At 45.8% G+C, this 22,691-nt stretch overlaps 1 protein-coding gene across 1 annotated transcript in view; it reads right to left on the bottom strand.

The window, feature by feature from the left end:
- The window catches only part of MOSMO (modulator of smoothened), a 47,497-nt gene extending 26,587 nt beyond the window's left edge, over nucleotides 1–20,910 (bottom strand). Inside the window, exon 1 of the mRNA XM_035130789.3 lies at nucleotides 20,582–20,910. Coding sequence (XP_034986680.1) covers nucleotides 20,582–20,687 — 106 coding nt within the window. The 5' untranslated portion in view covers nucleotides 20,688–20,910. The remainder of the gene's footprint in view (nucleotides 1–20,581) is intronic.
- Between the last annotated feature and the right edge of the window lie 1,781 nt (nucleotides 20,911–22,691).

Raw genomic sequence — 22,691 nt, 5'->3', positions numbered from 1 at the left:
GGAAATCATGGTTTAAGAACTCCCTACAAATCAAGATTGTAAAACCAGGACCTGATCCTGATTTGAAGATTACATTTTAACCACGGTTTCCTTCGGTGGGCTTCAAGGAAAATGTGGTTTAGAAACTAGCACAGTAAGTTTCCTCTGCAGGGAAGGACTTCAGAAGGAAAAGAAGGGAGCAAGCACTATAGCTCATGGGTCTTTTATGCTCCAACAAATCATGGAGTAAAACTGTGATGTCTGAACCAGGCAATCACCTCCACCACATGCTTTAGCCCATCATTAATTTGGGCAAATTCTCATGGATCTACTCCTTTCAACACAACACGAGGTTGTGGAGAAGTCCAGCCTTTTGGCTTCTCACACACTTTGGCTGTCTTCTGTTCTCCCAGGCGCAGTTCCTCTTGAACCTTCCAGTTTTGCTTGCCACAGCCTCTCTCCTTGGTAAATGAGTTGCGCTGGGGCCATGGATGTCACCAGCAGCTTGACAACATGTTTTAATCATGTCTGAACTGTCATCTTCAGGACTGTTCTGCATTCCACTCTGTTGAGAACTACTTGAAAAGAGAGAGAAAGCAGCATTATTAAAAATGTTCACCAAATTACACTGTCCACCCCAAACCAACAAAATCTAGGTGGGAGGCCATGATGAAGCTGGTAGCCATACAGTAAGAGGAGAAACCTGAACTAGGACTGGGGGAACATTATAGCAGTCCAGCCATGAGTTTAGGACTGGAGGACCCAGGCTCAAATACCCAACTCAGCTATGAAGCTCTTTGGGTAATCTTGGGGCCAGTCACTACCTCACAGAGTTCATGCGAGGTTAAAATCTGGAAGTGGAAATAGAGCCATGACTGTTCAAAGTGGCAAGAGATTGATCTAAATGTATTGTGCAGATGGGGTCCAGGCACACCAGTGACCTTGCCTCATAGCCTCTTGTAAAGGTGCTGAACAAGAGGACAGACATTAAGGAATACAGTCGTACCATGGAAGTCGAATGGAATCCGTTCTGGTAGTCTGTTCGACTTACAAACTGTTCGGAAACCAAAGCGCGGCTTCTGGTTGGCTGAAGGAAGCTCCTGCAGCCAATCAGAAGCCGCGGAAGCCCCATCAGACATTTGGGTTCCAAAGAACGTTTGCAAACTGGAACACTCCCTTCTGGGTTTGTGACGTTCGGGATCAAAAACATCTGAGTACCAAGGCATTCGGGATCCAAGGTACGACTGTATACATAATGGAGCCCACATGTGGAACTCTCCAAAGATAGCAACTATCCATCCTCAGGGGCCATAGCTCGGTAGTAGAGCAATGCTTTGAATACAAAATGTCCCAGATTTCACCCCTAGCATCTCCCACCAGGTAGCAGATGATGGGAAAGGCAATCAGTACTGAATTCGATGAATCAATGGTCTGATAGCATGAGGAAATATGACAGCGGTTCTGCATGAACACCCTCACTGTACAGAACCAGTATAAACCCAGCATCCCGCGAGCGTTAAGTCTCACGTCAACTGAAATATCTAAGGTGAAAAAGATGGGCAAATAGTAAACGGCAGACTTTCCCAACCTGCTGGTTTCTCAGAAGTTGTTGGACTACAACTCCCATCATTCCCAACCATTAGCCATGCTGACAGGGGGCCCTGATGGGGGGTTGTAGTCCAAAACATATGGAAGGCACCTCGTTCAGAAAGGTTGTAAGGAAGAATGAAATGAACTTACCAGTGGCTGACATCTCCAATGCAGGCATGCGTTGTGGTAGACGTATGGCTGACTTCCCAGAGAAGGGGATGCAGGAGTTGGGAAGCTCTCCAGAAAAGGGTGAAAGATGGAGCTCCTGCTACATCTTCATATGATGCTTTATTTATGGCACAGCAGCTCTCATTCTGCACTGTGAAGCCTGCCCAATTTCAGGGACATTATCCAGAAAAGAATAGAATGCTAGTAACTCTGACCCAGCTATACAGCCAAGAATCGGAAGTAAATGCCCCTCTAATTTCTGAACACAGAATAAAATCATGCAGATTGAATAAAGTATGCCAATAAAGCATACTTTCAATTTTAACATATCAAAATAATACAAATATAAAAAAATAAACCAGTCTCACAACTTCTCTGTGTGCATTCTCCAACACAACTAGGAAATGCAACCAAAGACTGGACTAAATTATGAGGAGGAGCACCCATCACCAACCTCTGTGGCTCAGTTGTCAGATTGAATTTTATGGGATAAATGCAAGCTGTCACTGGCAAATTTAGCCTTTTTGCCCTGTTTATAGACTATGAGTACACCTTCACCTTATCTGACATAAATGAAAGCAGGGCTGTCTTCATCATACCTGGCGCCCTGGTGCGACGGATCCCTCCGGCACCCCGCCCCGTTTCCCAGCACGGCGGGCGGGCACAGCGCACAGCGCGGCTGCCACCTGGAGGATCAGCACCCTGCGCCACCCAGCCTGGTCGTAGGGCCGGCCCTGGGCCAGGGGGCGCTGCCCGCCCACTGTTGCAACGCCCCTGCGTGCGGCGGAGGCGGCCCCAGGCCCGCGCGCCTCCGGAGAGCGGCCTGAAGCCGCTGAACAGCTGAGTGGAGCGTCTCTCCGCGGGCGCAGCAGTGCCCCTGGTGGCCTGGTGCCCTGCGCCACCGGACCCAGGCCTAGAGACAGCCCTGAATGAAAGATAGCCATGCATCTCTATGGGGAAAACCACCATACGTCTGTAGAAAACCCAAACTACTACCTTGCACTTTATGGTAAGACCAAAACATCTACTGAGTGGAGCCAGCTGGAGGAAGAATTCATTGCATCGCTGAGCACAGAAACCCACCAGCTTCCTTATCATGTGTCCTTGCAAAATTTGAAATTGCTTCTAGTATATCTACCCAGGCCTTCCTCCAGGAAGCTCAGAACAGGTTCTCCTTTCCCTCTTTGTGCACACAACCACTCTGCTAGGCAGGTGCCTTCTCTTTTGTACAATGAAGTTGTTTATCATCATCACCACCACCACCACCACCATCTCTTTACCCCTTTATATATTGAATAACAAATCTCAAAGCAGTTTACAACACATTAAAACGTCAAATAAAACAATCCAGGAAAAAAACTAGTTCAAGCTTCAAGGAAAATATTTCAGATCCTTCTCCATGTGGTATTTTGCTTTCCCCAGTTACCAGCCTGGCAGCCAGAGATCTCCACATGGTCGCAACTGAACCCATGCCAGGCGCAAAATGTGCCTGGAGCCTGGTTAATTTCTAACACGAGGCATGGACTAGGATGGTAGAGGGACAAATGAACTGAAGGATGATAGAGAAGCTGTAGGGAGGGACTGATGTTCTGCCCCTTCAACACTGAACTAAAGATTTTTTTAAAATGCTAAAAAGAGGTGGGGGTGGAGCAAGCAGAGATTCTCAAGCAGCCAAACCTATTCCACAAATTCATCAAAATATAACCATCACAGCTGACTGTTAGTCATTGGCAATATGTAACTTCTGCAGACTATCTTGCATACGGTCTGCCATCCCTTTGAACAGACTACACATCCTTGTGCGTGCACAGATAACACTTGACAGCTACTCATCCTTAGAACTATCAAAATTCAAGTTGCACTTTGACCTTGAGTCAAGAATTTTGTTCAGATGGAGGATTTCTTCCAATGAACCTTGGGCAACATTCAACAGGACGCTGGCATGCATAGCTCAAACAGTTCATGAAAATGTTGACATGTATGTGGCAAGAGTTCCTGAGCCCACAAACAGCTATTTATAAAACATGAATGGGATTCTCTTCCCTTGCTATTTCATTCATTTGTATTCAAGCTTTTGATCACAATGGCCATTTTTCTCTGATTTAGATTATCATAGCCCAACTCTTCAAATACAACACTTATACACTAGGGATTAAGTCCCAGTCATTGCAATAGAAGTCAGAATTATGTGCAGGTGCTCAGGAGCACAACTTTTGCCTCAAAGCATTGAAGCTCAGTTAGCCAGCTTGTGCAACCCACAGCAAAAGAAAAGAACTACATCTAGCTGCTTTTGTTACAAGACTCTCAAAGGGAAAGAAATTAAAAAGGGAGGAAAACTTGAACAGATCCTCTGCTACCTATTTTAAAGAAGAAAAGTAGGCCAAGTTGAAAAGTGTGACCCACAGTTCTTCCTAACTCTGGCAGAAATGCAAGTCAATGTTTTATATAATCCTATTCATGTGCAAGTACTGACTGCAAAGGGAAACTGCTTTTAATAAGCCAGGAGTCATTAAACAGATCACATTTTTCCAATGAGGTTTACTTGGCAATTGGACGAAGTGTGGCTTCTTTTAAGCTAATTACGTAGTAACAACAAACAACTTGTATAGGTTTACGCCACCTTTTTTTATATTCTGGGGAACAAATGCATAGACTGGGAAGCAAAGCGAGAGAGAGAAAGAAACGGGTCTATGTCTTGACCACTAAATTTCCCCTCCAAGTCCTTTTTGTTCCTAAGCATCTAAGCCAAGATTCTTTGGTTCACTCATCAGGTTGATGCTCATCAATTCTGCATCAGATTACATATGATTTGCAGAAAAATCTGAAAGTCCAATTCCTGAAAAGGGTTGGAACGAACTCGCTGCCCAGTGGTAAGCAGTCTACTGCAGCTTGGTGGCTTAGACAAGCAGACAATCATCACCATTAAAAGACACACACAAACACACACACACACACACAGAGAGAGAGAGAGAGAGAGAGAGAGAGAGAGAGAGAGAGAGAGAGAGAGAGAGAGAGAGAAAGAAAGAAAGAAAGAAAGAAAGAAAGAAAGAAAGAAAGAAAGAAAGAAAGAAAGAAAGAAAGAAAGAAAGAAAGAAAGCATTCATCTTTTTGGGAAGCGATCTTTCCAATGGCTTCAATCTGGTGCAATAATTGGGTTTGCATTATGCTCAGCTGTGTTGACCCCTCAACAAGGAATTGACAGCGGTACTTTCTGGACACCTTCCAGTAAGAAGAAGAGTGACCACTAGGGTTGGGAGAGGGGGAGAACCATACAGTGAGTCACATATAATGCCCATGCCTAGGGCCAAACTAGGCATTAATTGCATGGATGAAATTAATACACAAGCTTTAATTTTATGAAAATTGCAGTCCCTGGAAAAACTGAGCATGCTTGGGGGGGGGCATTGTGTGTGGGTGTGTGTGGTGTGTGTATGGGGGGGTGTAAAACGGAAACCGACCTCTCCCTCTCCTTCCTGCCACAGACCTGACAAAAATCATCTCTCTGAAGACATAGAGTGGAAGCTTCTCTTGAAATGCAAACAGTCACTCCAAGGAGATGTGTTTGTTGTTGTTGTTGTTGTTGTTGTTCAGATCCCTACAGTCACGAGGCTACTCAGACTTCCTCTTGGCTGTTATTTACATTTCAAGATAATATGTTCATGAGTTTGGTCCTTAATATAGAAGCAAAATCAATTCCCTATCAACAAGGGCGGGATGGTATAACTACACCTTAGTTGTGGTCAGGCTTAACATACCTACCACTGGTAGTACAGTATAGGGTAGGTGGGGGGGGGGATTATGCACCTTCAGATTCCTAGGTGCTAGTCTCAAATTTTTAAGCCAGTGGATGACCAGGCACCTCTGCAGACCTGGCAATATGGAGTGAAGAGGAGAAGGCTGTTACAACCCACAACTAGATCCTGTTTCCAGGCTTAGAAACACCGACATTCCATTTGATTTATCAAATATTATGAGTGAGCATATGGGATTAGGAGATGGCCACCCTATTAAAAAACACACACACACACACATTCATACCCAACGGGAAGGACTGAATCCATACTAAAGCAATAAAACCTCTCAACAGTATTGCAATAAAATCAGTCTGCAATTTTCTGCATTTATGAGAATCAGCCAACGCCAAAGGCTACATATGATTTGCTTTCCTTTATTCCAATACTTTTGATATATGTAATGATGACAGGAAAAAGGAGAGAAACAGGACTTAAATTGCTACTTTTCAGGCACTTTATTTATTATATGAATTGCCTAAATGTTTCAACTATGCGTCCTCCTCGGAGACACCAAAACAATATTTATTTCTTTTTAGTGGCCATTAAAATGTAAGCACCATGCTGGAACATTTTATTACTAAATCTGGGTGCCTCCCCCCACCCAACCAGCTGAAGATGCTCTCAATCAAAAGATAAAATATATTATTGTATTAACAGCTTTTTAAAACAGGACAATATACAAATTAAACCTTCTATCTCAAATTGAAAAAGAGGAACTCAGTCACCTCCTATAGAGATTTGGCAAAATCTATGACCTCAGAACACATGTGCTGCAGCCGGTACGCTAAGAAATCAAGTGCAAGTTTTATTTTGTGCTTTCAACACAAATCTTCCTTACATCTCCAGGCCTTCTATGTACCGTATATTCTGGTGTATAAGACGACTGGGTGTATAAGACGACCCCCAACTTTTGAGAAGATTTTCCTGGGTTAAAAAGTAGTCTTATACGCAGGAATATACATATATATTATGCCCTCACCAAAGAGAACTCAGGAAGAATGCAAACCATTTCACCTACGACAACGTAACACCCAGAAAATTTTACATTTCTTCAGCTCAAAGAAGCGCGCAGCTACAAAGCAAACACCACTGAAGAAGGTTTTGTGCACTATATAAAGCACATCAGGGTTATAGACTTTGCAGATCATGCATGCCAGGAAATAAGAGTTCTGGGAGCCTTCACTGTAATGCCACTCACAGAACATTTTGAAGTGCATAACAACAAATCCTTAATTTCAAAGGCTTATTAGTTTAGAAGAACCAAGCAAAATTAAGTTTTTATGCCAAATATTAACCCTAACCTGATTATCAGGCAGCAGCTATATTAAATGTTTTATTCAGCTGCTCTTGTTTCACACGGAGAAACCAATATCATCAACTTAATGTCTTCTCTTTATTACTCCTATTTATTTGGCAATACCCGGTAAATGTGGAAGACAGATTTCATTAGAGCCACATTTCCTCAAGGGTGAGGCAGAAACCATCTAGCTGACTATAAAGAGTTTTATAAATCTGTTGTGAGGATGTCAACCATGCACTCGGGTGGGGAAGAGATCACACAACTGGACTTCTACTGTTACCTCCTTGGTGGCTATAAGAAGCATTTGTCCCAGGCATGAGCTTGAAAAAGCAGTGACTGAACTCTTCTGGATCTGCTGATAACTCTGAAGAGAAAAGGATGAAACTGGTTTCCAGCTGGTGCTCAAATATTGCCGTTTATTTTTGTAAAGATTTGCCCAATGCGTACAGACCAAGGTCTTCCCCAGGGCAAAGACTCTTCAGGAAAAAGGTGGGATAAAAATATAATAAATGATTGATTTTAATAAACATGATTTCTGGTTTGGACAAAATGGGAAGTTATTATCTCATCAGCAACATAGCAGGAGTGAATCTGACGCAAACATAGCTCATTCATAATAAGCCATGACTTACTGTTGTTTATTTAATAAAATTTGTATGCTGTTTGATTGCAAGGAAACCTGCATTAAAGGTGTTTACAAAAAGTTTAAAAACAGTTAAGAACAACTATTTTACAAGAATAGACCATGAGGGTCATCCAGGCCAATCCCCTGCAATGCAGGAATGTTTTGCCCAAGGTGGGGCTCGATCCCACGACCCTGAGATTAAGAGTCTCATGCTCTACCAACTGAGCTATCCACAGTTAAAACATCCAAAAATTATAACCAGCAATAACCTAAAAACAGATTAAAGCACACATCAACATTCCAGATTTCTGGGTAGGCTTATCTAAACAAAAGTATTTTCAGCAGGTGCTAAAAAGTTGTTAGGGGCTTTATATACTAATAGCGACACAATGAACTTGGACCAGTAGACAACTGACAAGCAGCACAGATCTCGGAGCACAGGGGTTATATGCTGACAAGGTCTCCCTCCTATCAGCAATCATGCTGCAGGATTCTGCACTAACTGCAGCTTCCAGATCAAGCTCAAGGGGAGCCCCATATAAAGTTCATTGCAGTAATCGACTCTTGAAATAACTAATGCACGATGTGCTGTGGCCAGGCTTTCCCATTTACTGCAGCCAATGTGAATACCATAAATGTAGATTTTTTCAATATGGCTAACTTGATCAAAACAGCCTCCCCACTCACGCAAGAAATTAAGGATCATCACAGCCAACCATAAATGAACAACCACATTCTAAGACAAATCCTGACCTCTCTCACCAACAAAGAAACACGAACAAACAACAGAGAACCTGCACAAACGACGCTGACGCCGAACCCCTACACATATCAAGAAAAACGGAAACATCGGCAATCCACCACACCCAACTCCCCATCCCACCTACCTCTTTCCCCCCCTTCCTCATAATGTCTCAACAAGTAAAATTGATGTGTAAAAATGATGCATGAAAAATGAGACATTGCACTACCTTTGTAACCTAAGAAAATCTTTAATAAAAATAATTATAAATGTAGATTTTTAATTCTGTTCCTTATTACATTCCATTTATAGATTTAAGAAGTTTGAGAATATCCCCAGTTGTAATGCCGTAAGTAAGGAAACACAACTGCTGTTTTGTACCTACTGTACTTGTAAAGGCCAAATGTGCAAAATGCAAGGTGCAATGCTGAGGAAGGGCCATAGCTCAGCCACAGAGCATCTGCTTTGCATGCAGAAGGTCCCCGGTTCAATCCCCAGCATCTCTGGGAAATGCTCCTTGTCTGAAGCCCTAGAGCAGGGTCAGGAAACTTTTTCAGCAGGGGGCTGGTTTACTGTCCCTCCCTCAAACCTTGTGGGCGCGGCGGACTATATTTGGGGGGGGGGGGGATGAATGAATTCCTATGCCCCAAAAACAACCCAGAGATGCATGTACAGTATCTATATGTTCTCCGAAACCGCTTACCTGATCGTTCTCAAATTTGGCCACAACCTCACATTCCCCTACGGGAGTGTTTCCATACACTTACATTGGATAGAACTCACCTAGGACAGGTACCGTAAAAAACCTGGATTTTTGTTAGATGTCCAGTGGACATCTACCTCACTCATGACAAAAATACTTCCACAATCCCGCCCACTCCCCATTGACCCCCACCACCCCGACACACAACCCGCCCCATAGACCACCCCCACCCCGAGACCAGGCCGATCCCCTTCCCGGAACGTCCACGGAATAGGCCGCTGTAAAACCCTCGCCCGTACCGGAGATCGCGTCCCCACAAAGGACCAGGCCGGCCCAAGGCCACCCACCTCCCCAACCCCCTCCCCCCGGGAGATCACACCGACGCCACGGAGCAGGCCACACCGAGACCAGACCGATCCCCATCCCCCGCCCACCCCTGAGATCCCGCCGACACCACAGAACAGTCCACCCCAAGACCAGGCCGAGCAGGACTCATACACACCCCAGGGATCCTTCCGCCACCGCCGACAGGGACCACGCCGCCCTGAAACCAGACCACCCCAGAGCCCCCATACCTCCCGGAGATCACACCGCCACCACCACGGACCCACCCCGACACCAGCCCGCCCCACAGATCTCCTGACAACAGCCTCCACCCTCCCTGAGACCAGCCCACTCCAGAACCCCACACACACCCCGGAGATCCCGGGGGCCAGGCCAGACCACAGGCCAGACCCCATCGCCGACGCCACTGCCTACACAATGGAGATCGGGAAACCCGCCTCCTCCCCTACCACCAAACAGACCGGACCACACCAACAACGCCACCACCCCCATCAGAGATAGACTGGACCCCGCCGGGAGTCACAGGGATGAACCGGGTGGATACAGGGTGGGGGGAGTCACAGGGATGAACCGAGGGGTGGGGGAGGGGGGTACAGGAAGGGGGATCAAAACAGTCACAGGGATATTCCGCCCGACTGCGGGAAGGAGAGGCCACTGCAACACGTGGCAGGGTACAGCCAGTTTTAAATAAAAGCGCATACTCCACTCATGTAAAAACACCAGGCAGGCCCCACAAATAACCCAGAGATGCATGTTAAATAAAAGGAGACATTCTACTCATGTAAAAACACGCTGATTCCCAGACCATCTGCATGCCAGATTTAGAAGGTGATTGGGCCGCATCCTGCCCCCGGGCCTTGGTTTGCCTACCCATGCCCTAGAGATCTGCTGCCAGTCAGTGTGGGCAATACTGAGCAAAATGGTCCAATGGTCCGACTCAGAGGAAGGCAACTTTTTTATGTAATAGACCTGTTTTAAGTATGCAGCACAGCAACCTATACCCAGACCGTATTCTTTGATTAATGGCTTGATAAACTACCAACTGTCCATATGGAAAATGCTCTAGGAAAGCTGGAAGATGCCAGTGTAAGTAAACTAGTTTGGCAGTTAAAATACATCATTAAAATTCATAACTTATTACTGTCACAGTATCTCAGCTTACAGAGCTGTTTAAATGAGAAGAGGAGCAAGGTCACTTGTAAAAAATATATATATTACATTTCACAGTTGCACAGCCAACTGAAAGTTTGCTATTTAACAGTAGCTGCACACAAGTCAACACGACGGCATGCCTGAAATATCAATTGCAGCCAATATGGCCATATGTGAAAATATGTATCAGTCTTAAGTGGTTGTGAGCGTTCCTCATTTTGCTGAGTTACCCGCAGGGATTTAGCATCTAAATTTCACGACAGGTATAAACGCAGAAGTGTTTCCAGTTTCCAGCAATCAAGTTACAGCTTTAAAATGTCAAACATCTCTTCTGCACAACTTCCTTCTCCCCTAAATAAAGGCACCTCCAGATGGGGATGCCGTGGCCCTCCAGATGTTGTTGGAATACAACTCCCCAGTGTTGGAAACTGGGATAGAAAAGCTAGGAGCCAAATGGCTTCTGGGACCTGGGCCAAAACAGAATGTCTAGTCGCCACTGGGAGGGAGGGGTCAGCAACACTTTTTATTTATTATTTTGATAAGCATGAACTAATACGCAATTCACCTAAGTGACACATTGTTTAAATCGCAGTTTTAGCAGAGATTGTTGATACATGTTTAATTTGGTGTTTACAATAAAAAATATTGGTGCCATACTTCAGTTTTCAAAACACGCCACTCTTTATTGTTAAACTCCTTAACATATTGTCTATCCTTAACATAAACTTCGAGGCTTCAAAGCACATACATTTCAGTAACCCTTGAGTGTCAGCCAGGTGGAAAAAAATGACACCCAGACTTTTTGAGGTGCTTGCAAATGGAGAATCTTTAGGCACAAAATGCTCCTGGCGCCCTGCTAATTTCGAACCCTGCAACTCCCATTAACTGCCCACTGGCTAGTGTCAATGGAAATTGGAGTCCAACATTTGGAGGGCCAAAGGTTCCCAGTTCTATTATTTATATCATGGTGGTCCAACACAACCTAAGTGAAGCTCACAGGTAGAGCACATTCTTCAATTTAATTCCTGGTAAGGTTCAAAAGATCTCCAGGAAAAAGTGCTGAGAAAGGCACCCCCCCTTTGCATTCAGTGGAGCTTAGTTCAAAGATAAATGCACATCAGATTGCAGCCTAAATAGTTTCATGTAGATTTAGAGAAAGATTCTTCATTTGGTTCAGAAATAACAAAGAAACTAGATCTAGCGTTCCATGAGCTATCTTTTTCCATAGTGGCAGTCTGCATTATTTAAACTACTTGTCTCATTCCCTGCAGTTTTGCTGAGCTTCAGAAGCACTGAAGTCTCACTTCTTTAAAGTAGTATGTTGAAAGCCTAGTCAAAAGCAAGCCTTTTCCCATTTTGTCAGTCTGCACACTGAGGCACACTCTCCTCAGATTAAAATGTAATCTGATGACGCAGGGAGCATGTTTGAGGGCCCCTGTTCATGCTCCAATCTGTGGCCCATCAGGTGCTTTTGGACTCCTGCCCCCCACCAGCCCCTGCCTGCATCGCCAATTGTCTGGGATTGTCTGAGATTGTGGGAGTATCTGGAAGACCACAGGCTTCCCATCCTTTGTTTACAGCAGGGGTCCCCAAACTAAGGCCGGGGGGCCGGATGCAGCCCAATCGCCTTCTAAATCCGGCCCGCGGACGGTCCGGGAATCAGCATGTTTTTACATGAATAGAATGTGTCTTTTTATTCAAAATGCATCTCTGGGTTATTTGTGGGGCCTGCCTGGTGTTTTTACATGAGTAGAATGTGTGCTTTTATTTCAAATGCATCTCTGGGTTATTTTGTGGGACATAGGAATTCGTTCATTTTTTTTTTCAAAATATAGTCTGCCCCCCCCCACAAGGTCTGAGGGACAGTGGACCGGCCCCCTGCTGAAAAAGTTTGCTGACCCCTGGTTTACAGGATCCAAAAAAAGCTAAAAGTTTCAATCCACTGTTTTTAATTACTGTTCTTACTGCGTTTTTTTTTATTCAGAGTTTCTGTTGCTTATCTACCCAACTGGGAAACAATTGGTAAAAGAGCTGCATGCAAATACAAATACAATTTGTTAACAGAGTATTAAAACCACACATTTTAAATCCAGATGCAACAGTATTTACCACTGGAACAAAGGCACACTTTAAAATCTTTACTGTGCCACTTTAGCAGAAACATACCAGATGTCCACTCAGTATCAAAGCAAGAGTATGAAGTGTTCTTTTCATATGCTGCGGTGTCTTCTGCTGTCAAGACTATTAATTTTATCTCTCTTTAGGACTGAAAGAGGAAAATACCAAACTAAACCAAAGTTCACCAAAATGCCAACTAAACAGTACAGAGCTTGAGAAAAATCAGTGGAAGCTTAAGATTTGCTAAGGTTACAAAGGATATTTAGCACCTTTGTAACACGTTTTAAAAACACAACAGAGCAAGGTTCGTAAAGTGCAGCCAAAGCATCAAATTAATTGATATTTAAAGGTAAATGGACCCCTGACCATTAGGTCCAGTCGCAGACGACTCTGGGGTTGCGGTGCTCATCTCGCGTTATTGGCCGAGGGAGCCGGCATACAGCTTCCAGGCCATGTGGCCAGCATGACAAAGCCGCTTCTGGCGAACCAGAGCAGCACACGGAAACGCTGTTTACCTTCCCGCTGGAGCGGTACCTATTTATCTACTGTATATTCCTGCGTATAAGACTACTTTTTAACCTAGGGAAATCTTCTCAAAAGTCAGGGGTCGTCTTATACGCTGGGTCGTATTTCTTATACGGCAAGTATATCCCAAACTCTATATTTTAACTGGAAAAGTTGGGGGTCGTCTTATACGCCCAGTCGTCTTATACGCCGGAATATACGGACTTGCACTTTGACGTGCTTTCGAACTGCTAGGTTGGCAGGAGCAGGGACCGAGCAATGGGAGCTCACCCCATCGCGGGGATTCGAACCGCCGACCTTCTGATCGGCAAGCCCTAGGCTCTGTGGTTTAGACCACAGCGCCAATAAATTGATATTTAATGACTAGCAAAGAAGTACAGTACAAACAAGGGAGAATGTTTAACCTGAAAAACTTGCTTTCTTTTACAGTGTCTATTTAGCAGACCCTCCTCTGGCTGATTGGGGGGGGGGGATAACCCATGGCGCTCCAAATGCTTTTGGACCAGAACTCCCATAAACTGGAATCATTGGTCATGCCAGCAGATAATGGGAGTTGGGATTCCAAGAATATCTGGAGGAGCACAGGTTCCTCATCCCTGATCTGACTAACAGCAGCCAGAAGGAGTGGAGAGAGGACTCAGGTGAACATCAGCCTCCCAGGACCAAGAACAGATTCCGTTACTCTCTCTTCCTGGGAATTCTCTCTGGGCAGCAGAACAATATTCACAAACAACTTGGACATGCTTCTTGGATACACTTCATGGGAACAGTCATTGTGAGGGCCTCACAAACACATTTGGTTGTGTTATTGTGAACTACTTTGAAGAGCCATTAATGGCAGCTGAAAAGGGGTGTACATTTGTTTCATCTAAACCAGGGGTGTCAAACTCAAATTCATCGGGGGCCGCATCAGCAGTTTGGTCACCCTCAAAGGGCCGGTTGTATCTGTAGGACTATGTGTCCACTCTTTATTATCATAAATTATTGTCACTGCATTCAATTATTACTGTTTTTTTTGTAATAATGTAAGTAATAACTAGCTCTGAAAGCAGAAACATAGTCAGAATAATGGCAAGTAGATATTCAAATGTACAATTATTGTACAATTTATTGAAAAATGATTTTTGGTAACTGCACTGGGTGGTGGAGGCTCGCTAGGGTTTCATGCAGGAGCTTTGCAGAGCTACTGGTACCTGGAGATGCTGGGGTCCTTCTGCATGCAGGACAGATGTTCTGCCAGTAAGCCACCACCCTTCACCAAAGGGACTGGCTGAGGTTGACTCACTGGAGCTGCTCTCCTGGTTCCAGGGTTTAAGGGCCAGAAGTATAAAGCAGCATCCTATGTTTCTGAGGAGAGGGAGAGGGAGGGGAGGGAAGGGGAGAGGAGGGGAGGGAGGGAGGAAGGAAGGAAGAAAAGAGGGAGTGGGAGGGAAAGAGGAAGGAAGGAAAGAGGGGAGAGAAAGAAGAGTAGGAAAAGGAAGGGAATAAAGAAGGAAAGAAAAAGAAAGAGGGAGAAAAGACGGAAAGGGAGAAAGAAGGAAGGAAGTAGAGAGGGAAAGAAAGAATAAGAATGAGGGAGAGGAAGAAAGATGGGAAGAACGGAAGGAAGGAAGGAAGGAAGGAAGGAAGGAAGGAGGGAGTGGGAGGGAGAGAGGAAGGAAGGAAAGAGGGGAGAGAAAGAAGAGTAGGAAAGAAGGAAGGGAATAAAGAAGGAAAGAAAAAGAAAGAGGGAGAGAAGACGGAAAGGGAGAAAGAAGGAAGTAGAGAGGGAAAGAAAGAATAAGAATGAGGGAGAGGAAGAAAGATGGGAAGGACGGAAGGAAGGAAGGAAGGAAGGAAGGAAGGAAGGAAGGAAGGAAGAAAAGAGGGAGCAGGAGGGAGAGAGGAAGGAAAGAGGGGAGAGAAAGAAGAGTAGGAAAGAAGGAAGGGAATAAAGAAGGAAAGAAAAAAAGAAGGAAAGAAAAAGAAAGACGGAGAGAAGACAGAGATAAAGAAGGAAGGAAGGAGAGGGAAAGAAAGAATAAGAACGAGAGAGAGGAAGAAAGAAAGGGAAGGGGGGGTCGCCGCCTTGATTCAGCGGCAGAAAAGAGCGCGAAGGGACCCAGGGGCAAAAAGTATTTCCCGTGCAGCGTGAGGCAGCGGGTGTCCGTCTTAGCAGACGTGCGTAAAGCCTCAGAGTTGCACGTCCATGAGGCTGAGCCGCTGCTGAGCTCACGTTCATGAGGCTGAGCCGCAGCAGGAGGAGGAGGAGGTGAGGCAAGAGGAGGAGGAGGCGGTTTGTCGGTCGGTGCCCAGCAGCACCATACGGAGTGCCGAGCCTCTGGGACGCAGCAGTGCTCTGTAGCACTTTGAATCCTCCTCCTCCTCCATGTGGCGCTGCTGGGTGCTTTGTCTGTGCTTCAGCAGCAGCAGCAGCAGCCGTTTCCAGGCGCCGAGCCGTGGCAGGAGGAGGAGGATTCAAAGTGCTACAGAGCACTGCTGCGTCGCAGAGGCTCGGGACTCTCCGTGCGGCGCTGCTGGGCGCTGACCTGGCAAGCTGCCTCTTCCTTCTCCTGCTGTGGCTTGGGGCGCTCCACGCAGCGCTGCTCCGGCCGCCTTTCTACCCCCCCCCCAGGCCCCAGCTGTTTGTCGGCGCTTTGTCAGTGCGGCACTTCAGCAGCAAGGTCCTGCTGCTGGGTCCCGCTGGCTGGGGCGCTCGGCGGGCCACATGACAAGGTCTGGCGGGCCGGATTTGGCCCCCGGGCCTTGAGTTTGACACCCGTGATCTAAACAAAGAACAGCAACTCTTCCGGACCATTGCAGGGATTCTCAGGGAATTCCCCAGATAGGGCCACTTTTCAGGTGCCTTCAATTTCACTGGAAATACAGTAGCCCAATTTTAGGTCGCTATGAAATTAAATCATGCTGCTGTTTGCGTGCATTCTATCCAATGGCTGAACAGTGCCCAGTGGAAATGTATACGTCAAAAGCAGCGTGCGACCATTGTCATACAGAAACAGAACAAGATACCTGACTTTTGCAGGCTCCACAAAAAAATTACCCAACCGGTGATTTATTTATTTGCCAAGAAAAACAATGGCTGGTTATTTAGGACAGTCATGTCAAATAATGCTACAAACGCCACCAAGTTTTTATTTACCGCATCCTTGTGAGCAAGCAAAGGAGTAGAAAACAACTGCTGTTGCCAGAGGGAGGCCTCAAAGAAAGCGGAAAAACTATATATTATTGAAAAGTGACTAAATGAAAATATTTAAATAAACAATCACGTCTACAGTGAAGTATACTGGCATTAAACTTCAGGAAAAACATGAAGGCCAATAACATTATATTAGCACACAATGTAAGAGACATCCTTGATGCATTTTTAAAAATGCAATCCAGCTCCTGCAGAGAGTGAATTAATATGCCTGCGGCCATACATGCTCCAGTCCCCAGTGACTGCCTCATTGCTAACCATCTTGGTTTGCAACACCCATCCTCAAAAGGTAAGGAGACCCAAATCCGTGAATTTACTCTCATAATGATGGAATGGTCTCTGTGCTTTCACAGCACTTTTGAGGACCAGAAGGTCACTGTATGTTGTGCTCGGTTTATTTAGGCCCTGATGGAACTGACAAATCAAGTGAAGAAACTATGAAAAAGATAACAGAGGTCTGGAGGACAGGGGACGATGTAACTGGAACAACAAACACACAATCAAATTGCAACCATCTACTTCAGAGACTCACTGTCTTTTAAAGAATGTGTGAAGCATAACCCTACGCTGAAATTTTGCAGTTCCAAAGCAGAGTTCAGAAGAAAACTTAAGCAAAGGGAAGAAAAATAACCAGATTTACTAAATGTCCAGATTTACTAAATGGTTGCAGTAGTTCCCAGCTTCTCTCATCTCCATTTCACAGTGCCTTTTCCCATGGATCAAATATAAGATTCTAAGTTGATCTGAGTAAATTTGTAAATCATCCTATACACATTGATCATGCGGGCACATACATACAACATTGAGTTGTCATCTGTCTTTGTCAGAAGGCTACTTTCAGCTTCCAAAGAACACACAATCATTGGAAGGCCTTCCAGTCTCCCACAAGCCCGACCCTGTTAAAAGGAACTGACTAATGGGGTGGGGGTGCTTAACACTTTCATTAGCTGATTGTTGGAATTAAAAAACCTTTTCTCAGCACTTACCAAGATTCACAAACATCAGCACGCCAAGGAAATACTGCTACTTGCTGTCATAAAACTAAGACTGTCAGAAATAAGACAAAAGGAGGATAAAATGTCCCAGAGGACTACAGTAAGCCTGTGGTATCAGGTAGACTTAACTGCATGTCAACACGGTGAACTCCATGGCATTAATTAAATCTATTCTGGTTGTTGTACCCTCTAGCACTGCAATTTGCGTCCTTATTTCAGGAAGTTCACCCACACACAAAAAGGTTAGCATTTACAGTTGGATCAGAAAAACTAAACACCAGCACCAATGAAACCTATGCTGACATCCCAGTATAGCCTCAAGTGGCTGCTACTCATTATCACATTTACAAAGCAATTAGTGATCCAATTCAGATTCATCAAGCTGAAGGGGGGGGCGGGCAGGATCAATTCCTTCAGCAATATCTCTCACCATAACAATGTATCTGCTTTAGTACAGTGGAACCTTGGTTTATGAACACCTCGGTTTATGAATTTTCGGTTTACGAACGCCACGGACCCATCTGGAACGGATTAATTCACTTTCCATTACTTTCAATGGGAAAGTTCGCTTCAGTTTATGAATGCTTCAGTTTATGAACAGACTTCCGGAACCAATTACACCCATGCTTCGGGTTAAGTACGCTTCAGGTTGAGTACTCCGCGGACCCGCCTGGAACGGATTAATCCACTTTCAATGGGAAAGTTCGCTTCAGTTTATGAACGCTTCAGTTTAAGTACTCCGCAGACCGTCTGGAACAGATTAATCCACTTTCCATTACTTTCAATGGGAAAGTTCGCTTCAGATTATGAACAGACTTCTGGAACCAATTGTGTTCATAAACCGAGGTACCACTGTACAATTAAGAGATGACAGACTAGCCCTTATTTCTTCAGGGTCAAATATGCAAGTACATGTCTAAAGATGACCCATATGCTGTCTGACCACAGTTGAGATAGTTTTTGCTATCCAACACACACACAAAACACCTTTATTTCAGGTTCAACTTCTCTTTCTCTAGTAATGCATTTCCCTTGTCTATTCCCCTCTGGGTTTCACTCCCTATCAGGGCAATATAATGTGTTTTTTTAAAAAAAGTTTCAAGAACTCTAGGCTCTCCAAACCAAAGTTACTCAAGCCAGAGTATCTCTTTTTATGAAGAAGTAGTCAATGCAATGCCCTCCATACATTGTTGGGACTACAATTCCATTCATCTCTGGCCATTGACCACTTTTACTGTGGCAGATGGGAATTATAGTCCAACAACATTGCCTATCTCTGTGCTTGTGCAGTCTCTGTCCAATTTTCTTCCCACACACCATACTGTACTCCAAAAAATTCAGGGAAGCCCAGCGGAACCTCACGAAAGAACATTTTTCAGGGGATGCATAGTGAAGGAAACTTTTGTTGCCCAAGCAGTTTCCATTCACACAAACTCTGGATCCAAACCACTACGTTCAGCCCTGTTTGCACCTGCCACATCTCAAGGAACGGCTCAGAGTGACTGTCCTTTATGGATAGAGCAGGCATCCCCAAACCTCCAGATGTTTTTGACTACAATTCCCATCATCCCTGACCACTGGTCCTCTTAGCTAGGGATCATGGAAGTTGTAGGCCAAAACATCTGCAGGGCCAAAGTTTGGGGATGCCTGGGATAGAGCACCCCCTAGAGTGATGCTAGTTTGCAATTTTCATTCCCCTGATCCTTTAAAAATGATGTTATCTGTGCAAGCCTAGTGTGCCATCACATGCAAGGAGCATACACCAATTTTTGAAGGACTAAATAGCAAGCCTAAACACAATTTATACTCGCATAATTCGCCAGTGTTGGTACCAGTGACATCTGCCTTTCATCACTTATCTGATGTGCAGCCCTTCCAAGCTGTTAAGATAATTGTTTTCCTACTTTTCTGTAAATTATCACAGATGCCATGCCAGGACTGCACATTCATTTCTCAAACACATTACGAGGCAGAACCTTCCATTAACAACGAACTGTGGAACATTATATTTATTTTCAGTAAACTCACATTCTACACAATACCTGATTTTCAGCTGCAGCTGAACGCAGTCTAGATGTTGGATAACTGGAGAGGGCTAGTGTCATGATGGACCTATCTTCAGACAGAGGATTAGACTTGATAACCTCTGGGCCTTGCTAACTGACTGCAGCCAAAGTCCTCAAAGCCACAAGGATGCAGTAGAAACTGTAACAATGAAATTGCTTCATCCTTCACCCATACATTCTCTCATTTGGTGATCAAACCCCTCCCTCATATATTTGACCACTCCATCAGTGGTTTCCCCCAACAGGGTTTACTGCATCTCCTACCCTTCCAAGGAAATGGCTTGATGACTCTGGGTGGTAAGGGGTGAGGAGTTATTTCTCTGTTCCCAAATACTGTACAAGAAGAGCTATGCCGGATCTGGTTCAGCTAGTCCAATATCATTTGCTGGCAGATGCCTCTGGAAACCCAATAAGCAAGGCATGAAGGTAACGGACCGCATCTAAAGTTGACCCCAGTACTCTATATTCATTGGCATACTGCCTCTGGACCTGGAAGTTCTATTTAACCACAGCAGCACCACTGATTCCCTCGACTTCCCAGCTTAAAGCCTCCAATCTCAGATTTTATTTGGTAGTGTTTCATCCCTCTTTTCCACAGGGATGATGAAAGTACTTAACAAAATCACCAACAGGCAAGACAGCAATCAGCAATTTTCTATGAAGAATCACCCTAGGAAAAGGTTACCGGTATGTTTCTGAGAGCAAGATCTGGCCAGATGGACACCTCCTCCGCCCGCCCCAGTATTTCGCATCCTGCTCTTCTTCTGCTTCCAAAACACAAACAAGCCAAATGCCCATAGAGTCCAGCACGTTGGTTCCCACCGTGGCCAACTGCTTGGGGAGCTGGAGTCCCCCGCCACGACACTTGCCCCCAACCCCGAACTGCTCCTGTCCCCAAACACAAGAACAGTCTCCGGTCACGGTGAATGTCTAGATGCCCCGATTTCCACAACAACCGACCTCGTGGGGAGACCTGGATCCAGCCCCCCACCCTGCTCCTTCCCAATGCACTTCGCACCACCACCACCCCATTCTTCTTCCAAAACACAAACAGACCACGCAGAGAGCAGCACCTCAGTCCCTGCAGCAGCCAGCCGCTTAGGAGCCTTGGGTTCGACCCCTCCGGCTCCCTGCAGAGCCACCCATCCCTCGCCAAAGCGGCTGCAGCGTTTACCCCTCCAGGCTGCTGCCCCGAGCAGACCCCGTCCTGCCCTCCCACCTCCTCCTCCCAGCCCTCGAGCCCCGCCGGCCGTCCTGCCTCGTCCTTCCGTGCTTTGACCCACCCGCGGACTCGCCGGTGTTGATCCAGTCCGGGTTCGCCAGGCTGGCGATAGCGAAGATGTCGGCGGCCAGAAAGAGGCATCCTGAGATGATGGTCAGTTTGTCCATGTCCTCCGGCTCCGGCCTCGGCCCGGCTTCCCAAGAGCGGGGCCCGGGCCGGGGGCTCCTCACAGCCGCGGCTCCATGGCTCGGCTCGCCTTCCGGCTCCGCGATCCGCAGCAGACGCTCTCGCCGTCACCCCGCCGCCGCTGCCACAGGAGCGGGCTCGGCCCCCCCGCCCGCGTCCCGACTCGGGACAGCGCCGGAAGCAAAACCCGAGCAGCCTCCGCGCAACCCGGAAGCTAAAGCTCACGCCCTCGTCCTCATCTCTCCCCGCGCCTTTCACACTTTGTTCCAGACGGGGCGGGGCCTGCTAAGGAGACGGCGGCGGCGGCAAGAGGATTGGGCGGGGCTTAGAGCGGAGAGGGCAGGCTTCAAGGGCGGGGCTTCCTACAGGGTGAAGGGGCGGGGTTTTAGAGATGAAATGCTGCGCGAGCACGTGAGGGGCGGCGCTAAAGGGCGGGGCGGGGCTGAGGCTCTCTTAGGGGCGGGGCTCGGCGACGGGGAAGCGTTGAGGAAGGGGGCGGGGCTAGCTGATTTAAATAAATAAATATATTTTTACTGAGGGAGATTTAATTGAGAAAAAGGGAAAGGAAAGTTGCGCTATTATTATACTACTGCTTGCGTACTAAGGATTTTTATGGGTGCTGGAGAGCCACGTTCAAATCCCCATTAGCTACCTCTTAACCTGTCCTACCTCACAGGGCTGTTGTGAGGATAGAACGAGGGGAGGGGGTATGAGACCCTTGCCAGCTGCCACCTGAGCTTCCTGGACAAGGCAGGCCACCTAATACAGTATGAAATGGTGCAGCCATATATTTTCCACCTCAGAGAGAACAATACCTAAGATCAAGAGTGTGTGTAAGGAATTTGCTAACTATATTTTACTGTTCTTTTACAAGTAACCAGAAATCTAAATCTGGGCCACTTGCAACCAAGGGTGTAGGATGCTTGGCCAATGATTGGTATTCTAGACTGCCAAGTCTAGCAACTCCAAAGCCACAGAGTTGTATGGATTCTAAAAATATTTTTAGCCATAGCAACACCCCTTCCTTTCAATGGGCAACTAGAAATACACACCCATAACACTGGTGCAAGGAAACCTAATTGCCAGGTGACATTTCAGCTGCAGACTGTCTATCCAGCTTATTTTTAGACCCTTCTGCATAAACTGCAAGGTATAAAAGTGCCATATTCAAGCTGCAGCTCTGCACAGAATTACCTGGAAGTAAGTGCAGTGGAACATAGGACAGAACAACACATTATCTGAGCAAACAGGAAGGAGAGGCGCTCACACAGGACAATCAGTAAAAGGGGTGCTCAACCCATCCTGCACCCACTAATTTTTCCTCAGGCATGCTCCGCTCTTCAAAGTTATTCTTGTCCACCCCACTCCAGCGAATGTCACTTTCAGAGCCAGGCTTTGGAAAGTACCATGGGGGAAAACCCTTGCTCAGTAGCAGAAGACAGGTGTTAGTAGCTGAATATCCACAGCTCAGTTCTTGGCATCTTCAGGTTGTTTTTTAATCTGGTAGCAAGTGATAAGTAAACCCTCTGCTAAAGGCCCTAAGTATTGTTGCTACTTAGGCTGTGTACACACAACATTTTATTCTAGAATCTATGGAGACTGGTCCAGCGTACACACCTTTGAAGCACATTTCCCTGCACAAAGAATTCTAGGCACTATAGTCTACCACTCAGAGCTGCAATTCACAGCAACCCTCAACAAACTACAGTGCCCATAATTATTTGAGGGTGTGCTTCAAAGGTGCTTTAAAGGTACAATGTATATGCAGCCTGAGTACTTGATTTTTCTACGTACAGTAGTCCACACACAATCCAATATTACGCTTATTTAGTTTTTCTATTGCATTGTTTTTGCTCCTGAAAAGCACATTTTGGATTACTTCTGCATTGCCCTGCAACATGTCTAGAACTTGTGGACATCCAATAAAGCTGAATGTCGGAAGATTCAGTACAGATGAAAGAAAGTTCTTCATGTAGTGCATAGTA

Source organism: Zootoca vivipara, chromosome 13 (genome assembly GCF_965207765.1).
Source record: "Zootoca vivipara chromosome 13, rZooViv2.hap1.1, whole genome shotgun sequence".
In the NCBI taxonomy this organism is placed as follows: Eukaryota; Metazoa; Chordata; class Lepidosauria; order Squamata; family Lacertidae; genus Zootoca; species Zootoca vivipara.
This window is presented reverse-complemented; position numbering and strand designations above follow the sequence as displayed.